Raw genomic sequence first — 15805 nt, 5'->3', positions numbered from 1 at the left:
ATATATATATATATATATATATATATATATAATGGTATGAAATATGAAGAGATTTATTGTAAATGTAAACAAAACAGCATCAGTAAGGCCGTTCTTAACTGCGAAACTGATGGATATTTCCCGGAAACATAAAGGGATTTTATCCTCCCTTCACCCCTTCACCACACCCACAGAGAGAAGAAAAAAAAAAAATACAAGGAAAGAAAAAAAGAAAGAAAAACACATGGTTGTGTATGGACACGAACACTTGCATATTGGCTTCGTAGTGATATGCCATAGAGTCACCTGAGAAAAGGAGGGGGAACCGTGTGATTTTCTTCTCTTTTTTTTTTTAATTTTTTTTTTTTTATTATTTGCTTTAAGTGTGATTCTTGGCTGTTTTTTCGTTAGGTTTGTTTGTCTATTTGTGACTGAGTGTGGCTGTTTTTTTTTTTTATCTTTTCTTTCTTGCTGTGTACTTTATGTGGTGTTTTTTAATGGTTTTCTTTCTTTTTTTGTATTTTTGTACCATTTTTTTTTTTCGTTTTCTTTTGCTGATCCTGTTGATTGGAATTTTGTACACATCTAATAACACCCGCATACTTGTGCACGAATGAGTACATATACCCGAGGTGGGTATATATATATATATATATATATATATATATATACATTTATATAGATATAGTGTCAGTCTTGGTGTGCGTCTAGTGTTTAGATGTTCTTATGTATTTGAGAAATAACAACAAAAGAAAATACACATTGTATACACCAAGTGTTCTTTTTTTTTCCTCTTTGCCATTGAGACTCTTCTCAGTGAACAGAAGGAAACAATACGTGAATGTACGTAAGAGAGAGTATTTTCTCCATACACAACCTGTATATGGGTCTCTTCTCACACTATGTGAGAGTATTCGTGTGGCGTACATCGAGTAGAAAAAAGGAGAAAATATAACGAGCATGATGAAGGCAATGAAAACGACAGAAAGTCGAGTAGAAAACCTGAAGAGGAACAACAACAACAAAAAAAAAAAAAAACGGTTGTATATAAATAAGGAAAGGGCATCACTGTACCAACTTGGGATGATCGTGTCCCCTTTGTTTTTTTTTTTTCTCTATTTTTAAATTTTCTTTTCTTTTTTTTTTTTTTTTTGTATGGCACTGTTGTTGATAGGGCCATATTGTTGAACTGTGTTTTTAGCCCTCTTTTGTACTGTTGGCGTATCTTATCTGGGAGGGTGGGTTTAATTCATTTTGCACTTTTCTTTTTTTTTTTTTTTTTTGTTTAATCGCCAGCATTATTATCATTATCATTATCATCCATGGCTTATTTTTGCCAGAAGGAGTGTTTCATTTTTTTTTTAAGCAAAAAAAAAAAAGAAAGAATTATTTCTTTTCTTACGTTTTTTTTCTATTTGTTTTCAGTTCTTATTTCCCTGGCTGGAAATAAAGGGCGAAAAGAAGAAGAAAGAAAAAACAAAACGGATATGGAAAAGAGAGTTTTATTTACTTATTTACTTACTTAATTTTCTTTTGATTATCATCTACCTGTTATTATTATTATTAATATTATTAATATTATTATTATTATTATTATTATTATTATTATTATTATTATTATTATTATTATTATTATTTTCGTTATCATTCCACTGCGTCTATTTGGTTGTGTTTCTGATATTGTGTCGGTTCACTGTTTTTCTTTCTTTTCTTTTTTCCCTTTCTTTCTTCCTTTGTTTGAATACATCTCACATGCATGGGGTTGATGGGGGAAAAGTGAGGAATACGCGTTTGGTGGATACCATTAACCCCTCACCCTCACCCCAAGAAAAGAAGAAAAAAAAAAAGGATATCCAAAACAACAACAATAGTCATAATAATATTACCAAGAGTACATCAAACCGAAAAAAAAAAAAGAAAAAGAAAGACAACCTCCTTCCCCAAAATGGCGCTACCTCGCCTTCTTCTTTTTCCTTTTCTCGTGGTTGTTATTTTTCTTCTCCATGTGCCGTGTGTGTGTGGGGAGTTCATGGGCTGCAATTATGATCTCTTCTTCGACACCGCCGTGACGTCGCTGGCGCTGCGGCGCTTTTACAACAACACCGGCGGGCCCCGCTGGCCGGCGCAGTTCCGCCGCGGGTGGGAGGCGGAGGAGCCCTGCGCGTGGGACGGCAACGAGCGGGCGCACCCCCCGCCGTACGGTGTGCGCTGCGTGAACGGCGGCTGGCACACCCTCCCGCCCCGCGCCGACGGCGGGCTGCTCTCGATGGAGCACTACAGCGGCGAGGCGGAGGGGGAGATCCCGCGGGAGTTCAAGGCGTTTCAGATGACAAGCGCCATCGGGCTATCGTACAATAGACTCAACGGCACCATGTGGGATACGAGCTATCACTGCTTTTTGCAGCACCTGGATGTCGCCCATAATCGTATTAGTGGAACTCTGCCAGATGACTTTATGGTTCGTAATATACACGCAGAGATCATTAATATGGCATTCAATCAACTCTCAGGTACACTCCCACGCTCACTAACAAGACTCACGAGTCTCGTCGTCCTGCTACTCGACCACAACAACTTTACTGGTGAAATCCCTGATTTCAGTTATCTACAACACCTTCACCATCTCTCACTTGGCTACAATAACTTTACGGGTCGTATCGGTACGTGGTTGCGTAACATGAGTACTCTAGGTTGGCTTGAACTCGAACATAATAAACTGCAAGGACCACTTCCTCCACTTCCACGCAGCGTCACACGTGTGAATTTCGCTGGAAATAATTTTACAGGAGCAGTTCCGGAAAGTTATGGTAAACATGGTTATCTTCGCTACTTTAATTGCACAGGATGCACTCTAACTTGCCCTCAGAAGGATATGCTTGCCCATCTTCGGTACTCCTCCCATTGTACAGGTAGTGAAAATGTACCGGTGGAAAATAAAACCAGTTGATTTTTTGTTGTTGTTGTTGTTGTTACTGTTGTTATTCTTGCTTGTTCTTCCGTACTTTGTGTATGTGTGTGTGTGTGTGTGGAGTGGGGAGAAGCTATATGTGTGGGATTCTGAATAATAGATGTCATTAAACGGCTCTGATACATGTTTTTGCTTTTTTTTTTTTTTTTATTCCCTCCATATATATCTCTCTTGGTGAGAGAAAAAAATGGACTGTATGATCGTAGTGGGGAAAGGAATTATTAAAAGTATTGAAGTGAAATGGTGCTAAATTTGTCGATATGCTATCTCTGATGTTGTGTGTACTTTTTCCTCTCTCTCTCTCTCTCTCTCTTTGTATTGTATGTCATTTCCTGTTTTCTCAGTACTGTTTATTCTCTCTTTTTTATTAATTTTTGTTATTTTTTTTTTGTTGTTTTTGCTTTTTCTGTATATACTTTTTTTTTTTTTTTTCCTTGTAGAGGTGTTACTAGTGTTATCTCTGTAGTAAACAATGGACGCGAACGTGCCGGCTGCATTTCTGGCGAGTCTCGTGGGCAGAAAAGTGCATGTCAAGAGCAAGTGGGGTCCTGTTTACGTTGGTACATTGGTCAGCTGTGATCCTTACATGAATCTTCAGCTTCGGGACACAGTGGAAAAGGCGAAACAAGAAACAGAACTTGGAGAAATGCTTCTGCGTTGTAATAACGTGCTTTACATCCGTGAGGCACCACAAGAATAGGTGGATGCAATCACATGATGATAATAAATTTATCAAGGCCAATCCGCCCCTCACAGAGTCACACTGTCTCTCTTACATACAAAGCAGAAATGAGAAGTAGTAATAATGAAGATACGATGATGACAATGGTTGGTGATGGCGGTGGTGGCACCAATTAAAAAAAAAAAAAAAAAAGGAGAGCAACGAATCACGTAGAAGAACATTGTCTTCAGTGGTAAAAGAAAAAAAATGAAACGAAAACATACTTTTTTTTTTCATTTTCTTTTGCTGAATCTTCCTTTTTTCTTTAAATGTTAAAAGGTGAGGGAAATGGATGTTGATTTACATGCTTTATTTCTTTTTTTTTTCTTCCTTTTCTTGCTTCTTATGAATGTATGTGTGTGTTTGTGTATGTGTTTTTTATCTCTAAAAGATATTAACCAACACTGTTTATTTCATCTAAAAATATAAAATGACACACCTTCCTACTAAGTGGGCTGAGCGTAAAGACAAGCTGTACATCACTCTTCAAGTGAGTGGGGCCACAGATGTTGATATTAAGTTCACAGAGAAGACCATCAGCATCACTGGAAAGGGTATTACCCCGAAATCCTCAGAACCACATGATCTGAAGGACGAGATCACACTGCTCAAGGAGATCGTCCCTGAGAAGTCCACCTTCAAGGTGTTAGGTGTTGCCATCCAGGTGTGCGCTGAGAAGAAGGAGGAGGGGTACTGGAACAAGCTCGTGGACCAGCCAACCAGCCGCACAGCCAATTGGCTCTCCGTTGACTGGAACCTCTGGAAGGACGAGGACGACGAGGATGAGGCCCCTGCCGGCTTTGGCGACTACGGCGATCTCTCCAACATGCTGAACATGGGCGGTATGGGCGGCATGCCTGGCATGGGTGGCCTGGGCGGTATGGAAGGCATGGAGGGCATGGACGACTCCGATGATGAGGAGGAGGAGGGCACGGCCGAGGCCCCAGCCGCAGACCTCAAGGATCTCGACAAGTAAGAAAAACGGAATATATATTTATATTACAACCGAATGAGGGGGGTTTGGTGTGCAGAAATAAAAGAAAAAAAGAAAGAAACGGAAAACAGAGAACAAGGAAAGAAACAAAAAAAAAGAAAAGGGAAAAACGAAAAAAAGAAAACAACGAAGGTACGTATGTGTTGGAGTTAAGGATAAGTGGGTGAAAGGAAAGGTAAAGTGATAGATCTTTGGTGCGTGTATTCTGAGCTTAATGATCGTAGAAGAGATAGAATAAATATTTTAATTGAAACCAAAGCAGAATGGGAGAAAAGGAAAACCCTAACCCTTCCAATCCCAATATCCTTTCCAAGTTTATACCTGCACCTGGGATATTATTAACCTTTTATTTATTCTTCTTTCTGTGGATAAAAATACTTAAAATATTTAGATCGTTTGAATATAAACACCACACCGATCCCATTATTCTAAGATAAACGTTGAGTACCTTAGCTTAAAAATAAAAAAGGTGTATATACACATTTGTTCTCTTTTTGTGTCTGCTCTTTTTTTTTTTTTTTGTTTTTGTTTTTGTTAACCAGATTCTCTTTTCTTTTTCTTTCTTTCTTTGCTTGGGTGTGGGTCTGTTTTTCTTTCCCCCATTTTTTTCTCTTACGAAGGAAAAAAAATCAAAAAAAAGGCGTTATACGAATCAAAAAGAGAAGAATAATTCTGATTTGACCGTTTGAAAAGGACCTACAAAACAAAAAGCGGAGGGAAGAAAAGAAAAAAAAAAAAAAATGGATGCTGGTCCTCTTTTGGAATCTTTAGACACTTTTTTTGGTGAAGGGGCAAACACTGATGCGATTGGAAATTTTCTTTCTGAAGAACAAAGTGTCATGCAAATGCTTGACAACCCTCACGACTCTCGGGAAGCGTTAGAGTTGTACTCATTATTCAAGCGATACTCCACACTTGTGGATTCGATGCTTCATACTTTTACTGAGCGAGAGGCAGCCAAGGGCACCTCTGTAAGTTTGGAGCAACTTGCAGATGCAGTAATGCAGGAGTGGAAGCAAGATCAAGACTATGCCAGATATTTATGTACAGCTTATGTTGCCGGGGCTTTGGATTTTGATTCTTTTAAACAACTCGTACGAGATGTAAATGAAATAACAACGTACCCTGTTGGAGATGAGCTTTCAGATGATGATAATGATGATAATGAAAGTGAGTCAACATCAGATGATGACCAAGAACGTGATGATGCTTGAAGTGGAGTTTAATTTTACTTATTTATTCTTTTCCTTTTTTATACTGTATTATCCTATTTGAGACGGTTACTTACTTTGAGCGAAATACCCCTTGTGTGATGTATGACTAAAATAAAAATAAAGAAAAAAAGCAAAGAAGAAAAAGAAATAAAAAAAAAAAAAAAACTCCTTTTTTTGTGTGTAAAATATGTTTCTAATGATAATAATTTATTTTTCTTTTTGTTGTTGTTGGTGTTGTTTTATTTTTTTATTCCTTCAGGAGTCTGCATGAATGGACAAGTCGGAGGAGTTAGACAAATCGCAGGAGCTGGACCCTTTTCCTCAAGGGAAAAGCACTTTTGCGATGAGTTTTGATCCTATTATTCAGCAACGCACATACGATAGTAAAGATATTATGGGTCTTTTAAAAGGTGTAGCCATATTAGATCTTAGTAGTGATATTGTGTTGCTGAAACCTTTTTCAAATACATACTTGAATGAGATGGAGGCATCACCTGCGTTTAAATTATGCTTGAAGGAGTATGAACCACGGTTATCAGTGAAACCAATCAAACGAAAACACTTTCACTGTCTGCCACTTCGTGTGGAAAATGTCATTATTGCCCTCTCCGTTAGTTTATGGCGTACAACACTGCGTAGCAATGATCTTATTGAAGCTCTCAGAGAGCGTTTTTTATCTGGTTTAGATGAAAAACATCGTTCTAAGAAAAATAAATTACCTGTTCGAATGTTGTTTAGATTTCTTAATGAAATGTCTGTGGATGTTGTTGTGATGTCTATGGAAAAGGAAAAAATAGCCGTATTTCGCGCAAAGTCCTCTCAACAGAAACCACTCTCTGAATCTAATGATCCAAAAGTGGGAATATCTCCAGCGAAAGAACGTACACTTGTTGCATTAGAATTTGATGCTGCTTGTGGTATATGGTCTCCTCTGCAATTATCACCTCCACCTTCAACACCACTGTTGTCGATGGTTTCACATGGTAAGCAATCTCAGGTGAGTGAACAAGAAACTTTTGATGAAACGCGATCACAATCGCAAGCCCTTAGTACTATTAATATGATGAGATCAAATGCTACCCCATTAACCTTTGAACTTGGACAAAGTAGTAATATGGATACTATGGTATTTGATCGTACAGTTTATAATCCACAAATGGTACCTCTTAAAGCAAATGGTGATGTCAATAATCTTGAAGATGGAGAGAGTGGAAAGGAAAATGCACAACATTCACCTTTTGCAGGAATGAGGTATCCAAATATTAATCAATTAGATCTTCAATTATGGGAAGTTTTACGACGTGGATTACATCCAGCATTGCGCCGTAATCGTATTCGTTGTATAGTTACATTTCCCCTTGCATTGATAGCTTTTTGTTTGGGTTTGGCTCTCATTATTTATTTAAGAATTTCTTTAAAAGCATGTTTTAATGATACTTCAACAGATGTATGTGTATACGCAAATGAAGAAACATCTATAGAAAATTGTACAATACCATTTTTTAATAATACGAATAGTTCCGTCCTTGATGAATCTGTTAACGCTTTTTTATTTGGTTATGCAGCAAGTCCTGGTACTTTTATTGTAGCTGTTACATGCTGTATGTTTGCAGCGGCACTTATGGCCATTGGAGTAAATTACTTTACAACACGGGCCATAGCTACAGGAAGTACACAACCTCTCTTTTATATTATTATAATGGTTGCACACGTTATCCTTGGAGTCGTTGGGTGTAGTTTTTCTGCATATGCACTTTATGTTCTTTCACATGAATCACACCAAATCTCCTGTTCTTGGTTTGATAACGACATGAAGGTTTATTGTATGGCGGCAATGAATATCTGTCCAGGTATTATGATTGAAATTCACTTGCAGCCTATCATCCCTATTGTTCTTACTCTATCTATTCTATTATTATGTTTCTGCAGTGTGCAGTTTATCGTATCTCTTGTACCGCCCATGCCAGACCACAACACGATAGCAGCATTAGAAAAGGCAAAGTCCGAGACGTATGTGTTTTACCCGAGTGCATATGCCCCAGACGGTATTTCAAAAGTAAATAAGTTGTGGTTACGTGCACGTATTACCCGTCGTCTCCGCATGCAACTGCGCGAAGAGGTGAAATTACATAATTTTCTTCTCACACGTAATGCCACTATAGGAGAAATGATGCGGGCCAATCGTGCCCAAAGCCTCGGAGAAGGGGAATATCAAGAAACCACTTTACATAAACAACAAGAGCAGAAGTGGCTTGGTGAAAGTCTTGAGAGACCATTACATTATATGGTAATGATAGATGAGTCTAATAATGTGAATGGTTTTACCGGGAAACAGCACCAGCACCAACAGAAGAGAAGTAATGAAGAGAGAGTGGCAGGGGAGAGTAAAAGGATACGCCGAGAAATACCGTCAAAACTTCTTACGGAGGTGGAAGAGATTAGTCATAGAGTTAAAGCTTCAAAAAAAGAATTAAAGCTTCAAAAAAATCATATAGAAACAGTTCGCTAAAACATAAGAATTATGTAAAGGAGCTTTTTTTCTTTTTTTTTTTTACTGGTAATGCTCTTACTCTTGGTTTCGATGTTTCTTAGAGAGGGAAGAGGGGTGGGGAGTAAAGAAAAAAAAAAAAGAAAGAAACATATATAGAAAAAAAAATTGTATACTTAACAAAACAAGATAGATGCACATCACCTTTTTTTTAAAAAGGTGAGATGTAATTTTACCAAATAGAGATGTTTTCTCAAGTTATTATTATTATTTTTTTTTATTTCATTTTGCTTCGTTTCATGACTCTCTTGGTGTGCTGAATCGAAAAGAAGAAGTCCAAAAAAAAAAAAAAAAACAGAAATAAATGTACACATTCACACGTGGCTATAGATATAACTATCAAAATATATACATATATCCATGTATGTATCATGTATATCTTCTATTTATTTATCTCCCTTTCTCTCGTTCTCTCTTTCTCTGTGTATGTACATGTGTGTGTGTGTGAAAGTAGTTCCGGAACTTTGTAATGGAAGTAAATGTGAAGGGGGCTCACCTCGTTGCCCGATGGCTGTGGGATTGCCGTGAAGATACATGCGGGATCTGTCGGCAGCCATTCGAGGCGTGTTGCCCGCAGTGCCGTATTCCCGGCGATGAGTGTCCAATTCTCACTGGGCGCTGCACACACACATTTCACATTCACTGCATTGAACGCTGGGCGGAGCGTGAACAGGGGAATGCAGCGTGTCCCATGTGTCGACGGCCGTGGGAGTTCTGATAATGACAGGTATACCGTGTGTTTGTGTGAATAGAGTGAATGAGAAGAAGAAAAAGAGGAGGGAGGGAAAGGGAGTGGGGTGCCTTCTTTTTTTTATTTTTTCGTTCTTATTCCTTTTCTTTGCGTGACAACATAAAAAGAAGAGTCTTTTCTTCTTTTTTTTTTGTTTTGTTTCCTGTTTATATGTCTCTGTGTGTGTTCCAGTTCGTCTAATATATATTCCTTCTTCATTCTTATTATTATTATTATTATTATTATTATTATTATTATTATTATTATTATTATTATTATTATTATTCTATCTATCTAAGGTACATTAGGTAGGGGTGTTGAAGACTAATGCGACGCTCCTGTTTTGCCCTTCTCGCACAGGCGGCGAAGACCAAAACATCGCTGGCCACATCATCCACAAACACAACCAGCGATGATGATACCCACACAGAGAAAGGCACCACCACAGAGCAGTTATCAACTTATGTTCCTACAGCCTCAGAGGCACCGGAGTTGCTGCAGCCGTATGTGGAGCCAACACCATTTGTGAGTGCCAAACGTCTTCAGGTATTCTGCGCCTCACTTGGTGTTGGTCTTGCCACTATCTGCAGTGCATACTATCTTGTAAGTAAGTCTATGAGCATCAATCAGGAGGAGGAACACCTTCATGTACAGTCGATAGTGGAATCCAATCGGTTGGCAATGATGGATCCTAAGAGTCTTATCCCTGACTTTACCGCCCCTAGTTCTTTCAATGAATTAAAGGAAAAGATGCGGCAGCATGAGCGAGAACTTGAGCGGCAACAAGCTGAAATTAATCGCAATACTGTAATGCTTCATACAGAGGCTGTGTTTCGGATGAAAGTGTGGTGGAATAAATGTCTCACACATTTGCAGGAGGCATTTGATGAATTTGGTGTAGCTATACAGAAACGAAAAGAAAGGGCAGCTGTAGCAAATATTAAAGATGTGATTGATGCGGAGGGGTACGAATTAGTAAATTTACGTAATGGCAAGACTCACATTTGGTGAGGTTCAAATAATGTGAATTCTGTGAAGTGTGTGCATGCTTGAAAAGGGTTCAAAAAAAAAAAAAAAGAGAGAGAGAGAGATAAGGATAAAAGAAATGAAAAAGAGAAAGAAAGAGAAAAAGAAAGAAAAAAAAAAGGTATGAGAAATACGAGGTGTGTGAGAGTTCCCCTTTATGTTTTTTTTTTCTTTTTTGTAGGGACAGAAAAGTTTGCGCTTTAGTGACATCATATCACCTGTATTTTTAGTTGTTCTCATTTTCTTTTTTTTTTTTTTGTATGGTGGGAGAAGTAAGAGAAAAGAGAATGTCATTTCTTGGGAAATCATGGACTGCATGTGTTTCTTTATTTCTTTTCTTTTTTTTCTTTTTTCAGTACTCTTTCATTTTCTTGTTCCTTATTTGTTTGATTGTACCCCTCAGTACATGTAGGAGACGGTGAATTAACTGTGTAGTCTTTACATCGAAAGAAATGAAAAGGGAAAAAAAAAGACTCCCTTCTTTCAAAATTGTTATTATTATTATTATTATTATTGCTTTTCGTTTGTATTGATAGATGATTCTGCAGTTCCCCCTCTTCTTTTGATTTCTTGGATTTTTTTTAAGGAAAAAAATGAAAGAGGAAACGAAAGGGAAAAAAATATGGGCTATTGTAGAGAATGGCTATACTTTGCGAAAGGGTTTTGTCTTCTACGGCGCATACCATAGTGATTGGCGAAACCAACTTGTACACATATTCTTTGTACCGACTATTTTTACATCTGTGTTGAGTTTCTTGGCTCGTGTGCAAATAACTTCATCCATTGATCTCTCACAAATAGCGGCAGGAGTTTATGCTATTAGTTTTATTAAGATGGAACCTGGTGCAGGAATTCCATACGCGGCAGTGATTGCATTCATGCAGTACATTGCCTCTCATCATTTAAAGCAGAGACCTAAACTGTCATTGGCTATTAACGTAACTGGATGGATCATACAGTTTATTTCACACGCCTTCTTTGAGAAGCGTTCACCGGCGCTATTAGATGACCCGTTTCAAGCCCTTCACTCAAGTGTCTTCTTTGTATGGTTAGAAGTGCTTTTCTACTTTGGCTATAAACCGGAACTAAAGAAGGAGCTTGACATGTTAATAAGTAAGAAAAAGGTAGAAATAGCTGAGAAGAAGGGAGAAACTATAGGTAAAAAGGAAACTCTTGTAGTTCATGGAAATGGTGTCTGATTATTAAATGTAGTTGTTGTATAAATATAATATATATGGTTCATCGGGGATTCTCTGTATTGCTATTTTTTCTTCTTTTTTTTTTATTATGAATGAATGAATGAATCAATAATGAGAGCGAACAGATAGTTATATGTTGATAACTCATTTGTTAATGCGATTTTGGTGGGAAGGTGATTTTTGGGTGTGTATTTGGTGTATGTACTTGTATTTATGTAAGAAAGAATCTCCAGAAGAAAGAAAAAAAAAGAGAGAGAATAATAATAATAATGATAATAATAATAATAATAATAATAATAATAATAATAATAATCTCTTCCTTTTCTTTCTCTTCGTTTACACTACTACTATATTTAAAGATAGTGAGAGTGGGAGTCCTGAAAGTCTCATATTCCCCACTATATGAGTGCCACATCACTACCGCCAACCTGTGGCGAGGTGATGAATGTGCCGGGCATTCCCTGCGTGGGTTGTGTCTCGGTACTTCATTACAATACACACACTGCCACCGGCTTTTCTTGTTGTGTTATTGCGTCTCAGGAGGAAGTGTGTGTGTTGGGGCCGGATATGCACAGAGGCGGCGGGGCATTGACGTCTGTGCAGCTCTGGCGTATAAAATCACAGAGAAAAACAGCACAGATCACATCCCTAGTGGCATTTCTACTAACACCACCCACATTATCATCATCATCATTATCACCATCACCACCGCCGCCAAGGTCTTCAGAAGAAATGGGGGAAGAATCAGTAATAATAGATGAAGTGTGTGCTGTTGTTTCCTGGGAAGAACAAAATGAAGAAGAAAGTGAACCAAATTATCATATAACTGCACTTTTCTTTCCACTGGTTCGTACATTGTTATCGGAAGAGGATGTACCAGTCGTGGTGAAGGAAACATCATTTCTTCATGAGAGGGGTCAGCAACGTGTTTTTCGATTGTTCTATCACCCACAATTTTCTATGAACTTTAGTGAAGGCATTCACGTCGTACTCTGTAGTTGCTATAATGAACAAGCGGAAAAGGAAAATCTTCTTTCGCATAGTGAAGAACGTAATCGGCATGTTCTAACTCCTGGTGACTCACGTGGTGTCTTTTCAGGGGCATTCTCCTTTCTTGTATGTAGTTCAACTGCGGGTGAGTACTCCAGATGGGAAGTGGCGTGGCATCACACACCACCTGCCTGTGTGGCTTCATGGATGGTGCGATCCCCATGTAATGGTGTGATCTGCTCTGTGGCGGTACAACAACAACAAAAACAACAAAAACAAGAACGAGAAGAACAACAACAAACATCTCATGTGATGTGTGCAATGGGAACTACGAACGGTCGTGTGGTACTTCTTCGCGCTGATGGTAGCAGTTCGACACACCGCTATGGTGGACCCATTGTTGATCTTGCCTTTGTTCATACAGGAAGTATGCATGGGGATGAACGTTATCGAAATCGCATCGTTACAGAACTCCTACAACAACAATCGTTGCAAAAAACAGCATGTACCACTTCGGCTTTTACACTAAAGAATACACAGTGTGAAAAAAAATCAATGACTCTTGTCATTCTTGACGCTTTGGGTCGTGTTATTCTCCTACATTCTGTGAATAATAACAAACCGAACGTACGGGTGGTTCCTGATATTCAACAATTCATTACTCTTCCTGGGAATGGTATATCGCTTGGAATCAACTCAATTGACAACCATGTCACCAAAGAACCAGTAGTTGACGGTTCAGTTGCCATAAGTTCAAAGAATTTTTTTGACATCTCCTCACTTCGTCTTTTCTTCCTTCGTCGAAAGACAAAAGATGTTCGGCATGAGCTGCGAGAGAGAACTGTTAGTCACATCTCTACAAGTGATTCAGGTGTCATTCAACGCCCTGTACGCGACAATGCTTTCCTCGCAGGACATGTTCTCAGTCGAGGTCTTTTGTGCCTTGCCACAACAGCAGGACCCTGGGGACGAGTGGAGCTAATGGTTAGCACTATGGGTCAATCAATAGTCTCTATTCCTTTTGATAAAAACGATGGGACTTTTTCCATTGCAGGATTTGTTGTAACTCCAGAACCAATGTTTTTCGTTGGTCTTGTGGATTTTTACAACACAGGTGTGGAGGAGCTTGTGATGGCAGGAAGGTATCACATACTTGTTGCAAATCGATCACGTCAACAGCAGAAAGCCAAGGCGGCGTTGCTACTAAGACTTCTTTCAAAGGCTGAGTGAAACTGTGCCTTGACACAAAAAAAAAAAAGTGTTGGAAGTGCAATTGAGAGATTGATAAGCGTTACTTTTGTACGACTTGTTATTTTATTACATTTTTTTTTCTTTTGCGGGGCTTCTGTGAAATCTTCTTTTTTTTCTTGTTGTTGTTCGTGCTGTTGCTGTTTGAATGCTAACGCCAAAAATAAATGCGTGGGGTTGCACTACTTTGTATAATATAGCCTTGGATTTGAGTATCTTTCTTCTTTGATTTCGCTTTTCTTGGCTATTCTTTACTAGAACACCATTTTTTAAAAAGTTTCTATGAGACGAACTTCGGTTGTTGTTTTTTTTTTTTTTGTATTTTTAACGTTTAAAACAAGAAGGGGCTGTAATCCTATGTGCGAATAACCAGTGGATCTCTTTATGCGAACAATTGGGGTGATACATAATTTCGAACAGCTAAACCCTAGCTGTTTTCATTGTTTGCGAATAATGATACTTTTTTTTAACAAGAGGGAGTAATGGATAGGGTCTCGTTATGTTCTTCGATGTCTCGGAATTCGAGTCCCATTGCACACGCACGCACAGAATGCAGAAGATGTGTCTGGTTTCATCTGTAATAATTGGCCATTGCGTTAATATATTTTAGGGGGTCGGCTGTTAACATCAATCCAATTTTTTTTTTTTTTTTACGAGTGGACAAGTGGGTTGGGTCTCCTTTTTGTTCTCGGTGTTTGGTCGCTTCTCAGAAGGGCAATTGTAGTCAACCATATACAGAACTTCTGCACCACACTAGTGACCTTAATTTCATTTTTTTTTTCTTTTTTTTTTTCTGGGGAGAGGGACGTTTGTCAGTTCTCTTCTTTTTTTTCCTCACCAATGTAAAGAGCATGGTACGAATGTTTGTTGGAAAAAAAAAAAAACAGGAAAACAGGAAAATTGTTATTCATTCTCTCAGTTGGTATTACGATGAGTTACATGTTCTGAGTAGAGTGTTTGAAGACAAGATTATGGTTATAAAGCAACAATTTATCACATCGATGAAATACCGTTTCTTAATTTTTTTTCTAATCGAGTGTAATAAAAATATCAAAAATTAGACGTGATGGGGTAAGAGCTTCATCTAAAGCCCCTAGGTCCAAGAAATTGGATGCATACGTGTAAGGCTTCCTCTTAAGTACCCCATACCATCCTCACTCTAGACATCATAATTAAATCCAAAAAAAAAAAAAACATCAGTCAATATTGCAAAAAAACATATGGACTACTGTATAAAACAACTCGGTTTTTATTTTTTACCATTTTATTTCCGTAAGCAGACGTAAATTGAGTTATGACCTAGATAGTGAAGATTTATTCTGGGGTATTTTCTGCATCCGTTACTTGGGAAAGCTATCCCTTTATTTTGTTACTTTGTTACTCCTCTTTTATGAAAATTGCAGGTGGCTTGGAATAAAGGATTGGTTTGATTTCCCCCATGTCGTATGCGAGAAGGGATACAGGTACAATGATATATAAATTGCTGTCATCTCTCTCTTTGCTTCGTTGTTGTTGTTCCTCCTGTTTTCGTTTCCCTTATGGATTGTGTGACAATGACTAAAACCATTCATGAAAATTATAAATTTCTGAGTTTCTGGGCCACCAAAGGGAAGCTGTTTAGGAGGTTTTTTCAAGGTAGCAAATAGAGTGAGTTGTGTGAAAGGGAAAAGAAGAAATGTCCTTTCGAACTAGATTCCATCGGCGGAAACTACATATATTCGCACTTCTATGGTTTCTTCTGTCTCTGACGTTATTAGTAATATTTTTCTTTTTATTATCGCCGTTGGTTCGTGAGGGTGCGGTTTCACAAGAACCCAACACCGCTGCTGTGATCGCTGGTGCTGGGACAGTGCCGCCCCCTGGACTGATGCAGGTAGAGTGGGGTGCATCACCGGAGGTTGTGCAGGCGCTCTCTATTATAAATGAACGCCTGGAGGACTTCCCCAAGCAGGTAGAGGCACGGCTAAAGATGGTGCCAATCGTCAATGAGATAAACCGATCCTGCCATTTCGTGTACCCTCTTAGTACAAATATTACAAGGTATGAGTATGGATCAGGAGTTTCTCCCAATCGTAGTTTGGAGACACCACAAGGGTTACTTAACGTTATTAAGCAACGCTCCAGTGACGATGTATTTCTCTTTTCCGGTGCCTTACCTGCTATGATAAAGCAAACACCAGTGGTTCTT

At 38.4% G+C, this 15805-nt stretch overlaps 8 protein-coding genes across 8 annotated transcripts; all 8 read left to right on the top strand.

Annotated features, from left to right (window-relative positions):
- Window positions 1-2008: 2008 nt before the first annotated feature.
- TM35_000042250 (Leucine-rich repeat transmembrane protein kinase) lies at window positions 2009-2926 on the top strand (the record flags this gene model as incomplete). The annotated part of the gene is made up of 1 exon (XM_029022419.1): window positions 2009-2926. One exon carries the CDS (start codon window positions 2009-2011, stop codon window positions 2924-2926), a length of 918 nt encoding a protein of 305 aa, XP_028886077.1.
- Window positions 2927-4098: 1172 nt separating this feature from the next.
- TM35_000042240 (Wos2 protein) lies at window positions 4099-4644 on the top strand (the record flags this gene model as incomplete). The annotated part of the gene is made up of 1 exon (XM_029022418.1): window positions 4099-4644. The coding sequence occupies one exon, from the start codon at window positions 4099-4101 to the stop codon at window positions 4642-4644; it is 546 nt and encodes a 181-aa protein (XP_028886076.1).
- A 758-nt stretch (window positions 4645-5402) lies between these two features.
- TM35_000042230 (uncharacterized protein) lies at window positions 5403-5876 on the top strand (the record flags this gene model as incomplete). The annotated part of the gene is made up of 1 exon (XM_029022417.1): window positions 5403-5876. One exon carries the CDS (start codon window positions 5403-5405, stop codon window positions 5874-5876), a length of 474 nt encoding a protein of 157 aa, XP_028886075.1.
- Window positions 5877-6147: 271 nt separating this feature from the next.
- Window positions 6148-8385, top strand: TM35_000042220 (uncharacterized protein; the record flags this gene model as incomplete). The annotated part of the gene is made up of 1 exon (XM_029022416.1): window positions 6148-8385. One exon carries the CDS (start codon window positions 6148-6150, stop codon window positions 8383-8385), a length of 2238 nt encoding a protein of 745 aa, XP_028886074.1.
- A 1096-nt stretch (window positions 8386-9481) lies between these two features.
- Window positions 9482-10165, top strand: TM35_000042210 (uncharacterized protein; the record flags this gene model as incomplete). The annotated part of the gene is made up of 1 exon (XM_029022415.1): window positions 9482-10165. The coding sequence occupies one exon, from the start codon at window positions 9482-9484 to the stop codon at window positions 10163-10165; it is 684 nt and encodes a 227-aa protein (XP_028886073.1).
- Window positions 10166-10773: 608 nt separating this feature from the next.
- Window positions 10774-11379, top strand: TM35_000042200 (uncharacterized protein; the record flags this gene model as incomplete). Its single annotated transcript, XM_029022414.1, has 1 exon — window positions 10774-11379. One exon carries the CDS (start codon window positions 10774-10776, stop codon window positions 11377-11379), a length of 606 nt encoding a protein of 201 aa, XP_028886072.1.
- Window positions 11380-11781: 402 nt separating this feature from the next.
- TM35_000042190 (uncharacterized protein) lies at window positions 11782-13599 on the top strand (the record flags this gene model as incomplete). Its single annotated transcript, XM_029022413.1, has 1 exon — window positions 11782-13599. The coding sequence occupies one exon, from the start codon at window positions 11782-11784 to the stop codon at window positions 13597-13599; it is 1818 nt and encodes a 605-aa protein (XP_028886071.1).
- Window positions 13600-15292: 1693 nt separating this feature from the next.
- Window positions 15293-15805, top strand: TM35_000042180 (uncharacterized protein; the record flags this gene model as incomplete). Its single annotated transcript, XM_029022412.1, has 1 exon — window positions 15293-15805. A coding segment is annotated over one exon (513 nt), but the record flags the coding sequence as incomplete, so codon positions are not given.

This window comes from Trypanosoma theileri (assembly GCF_002087225.1).
Source record: "Trypanosoma theileri isolate Edinburgh chromosome Unknown TM35_Tth_4_V1, whole genome shotgun sequence".
NCBI classification, from domain to species: Eukaryota; Euglenozoa; class Kinetoplastea; order Trypanosomatida; family Trypanosomatidae; genus Trypanosoma; species Trypanosoma theileri.
The sequence above is the reverse complement of the archived record's forward strand: the minus strand, read 5'-3'. Positions and strand labels throughout refer to the sequence as shown.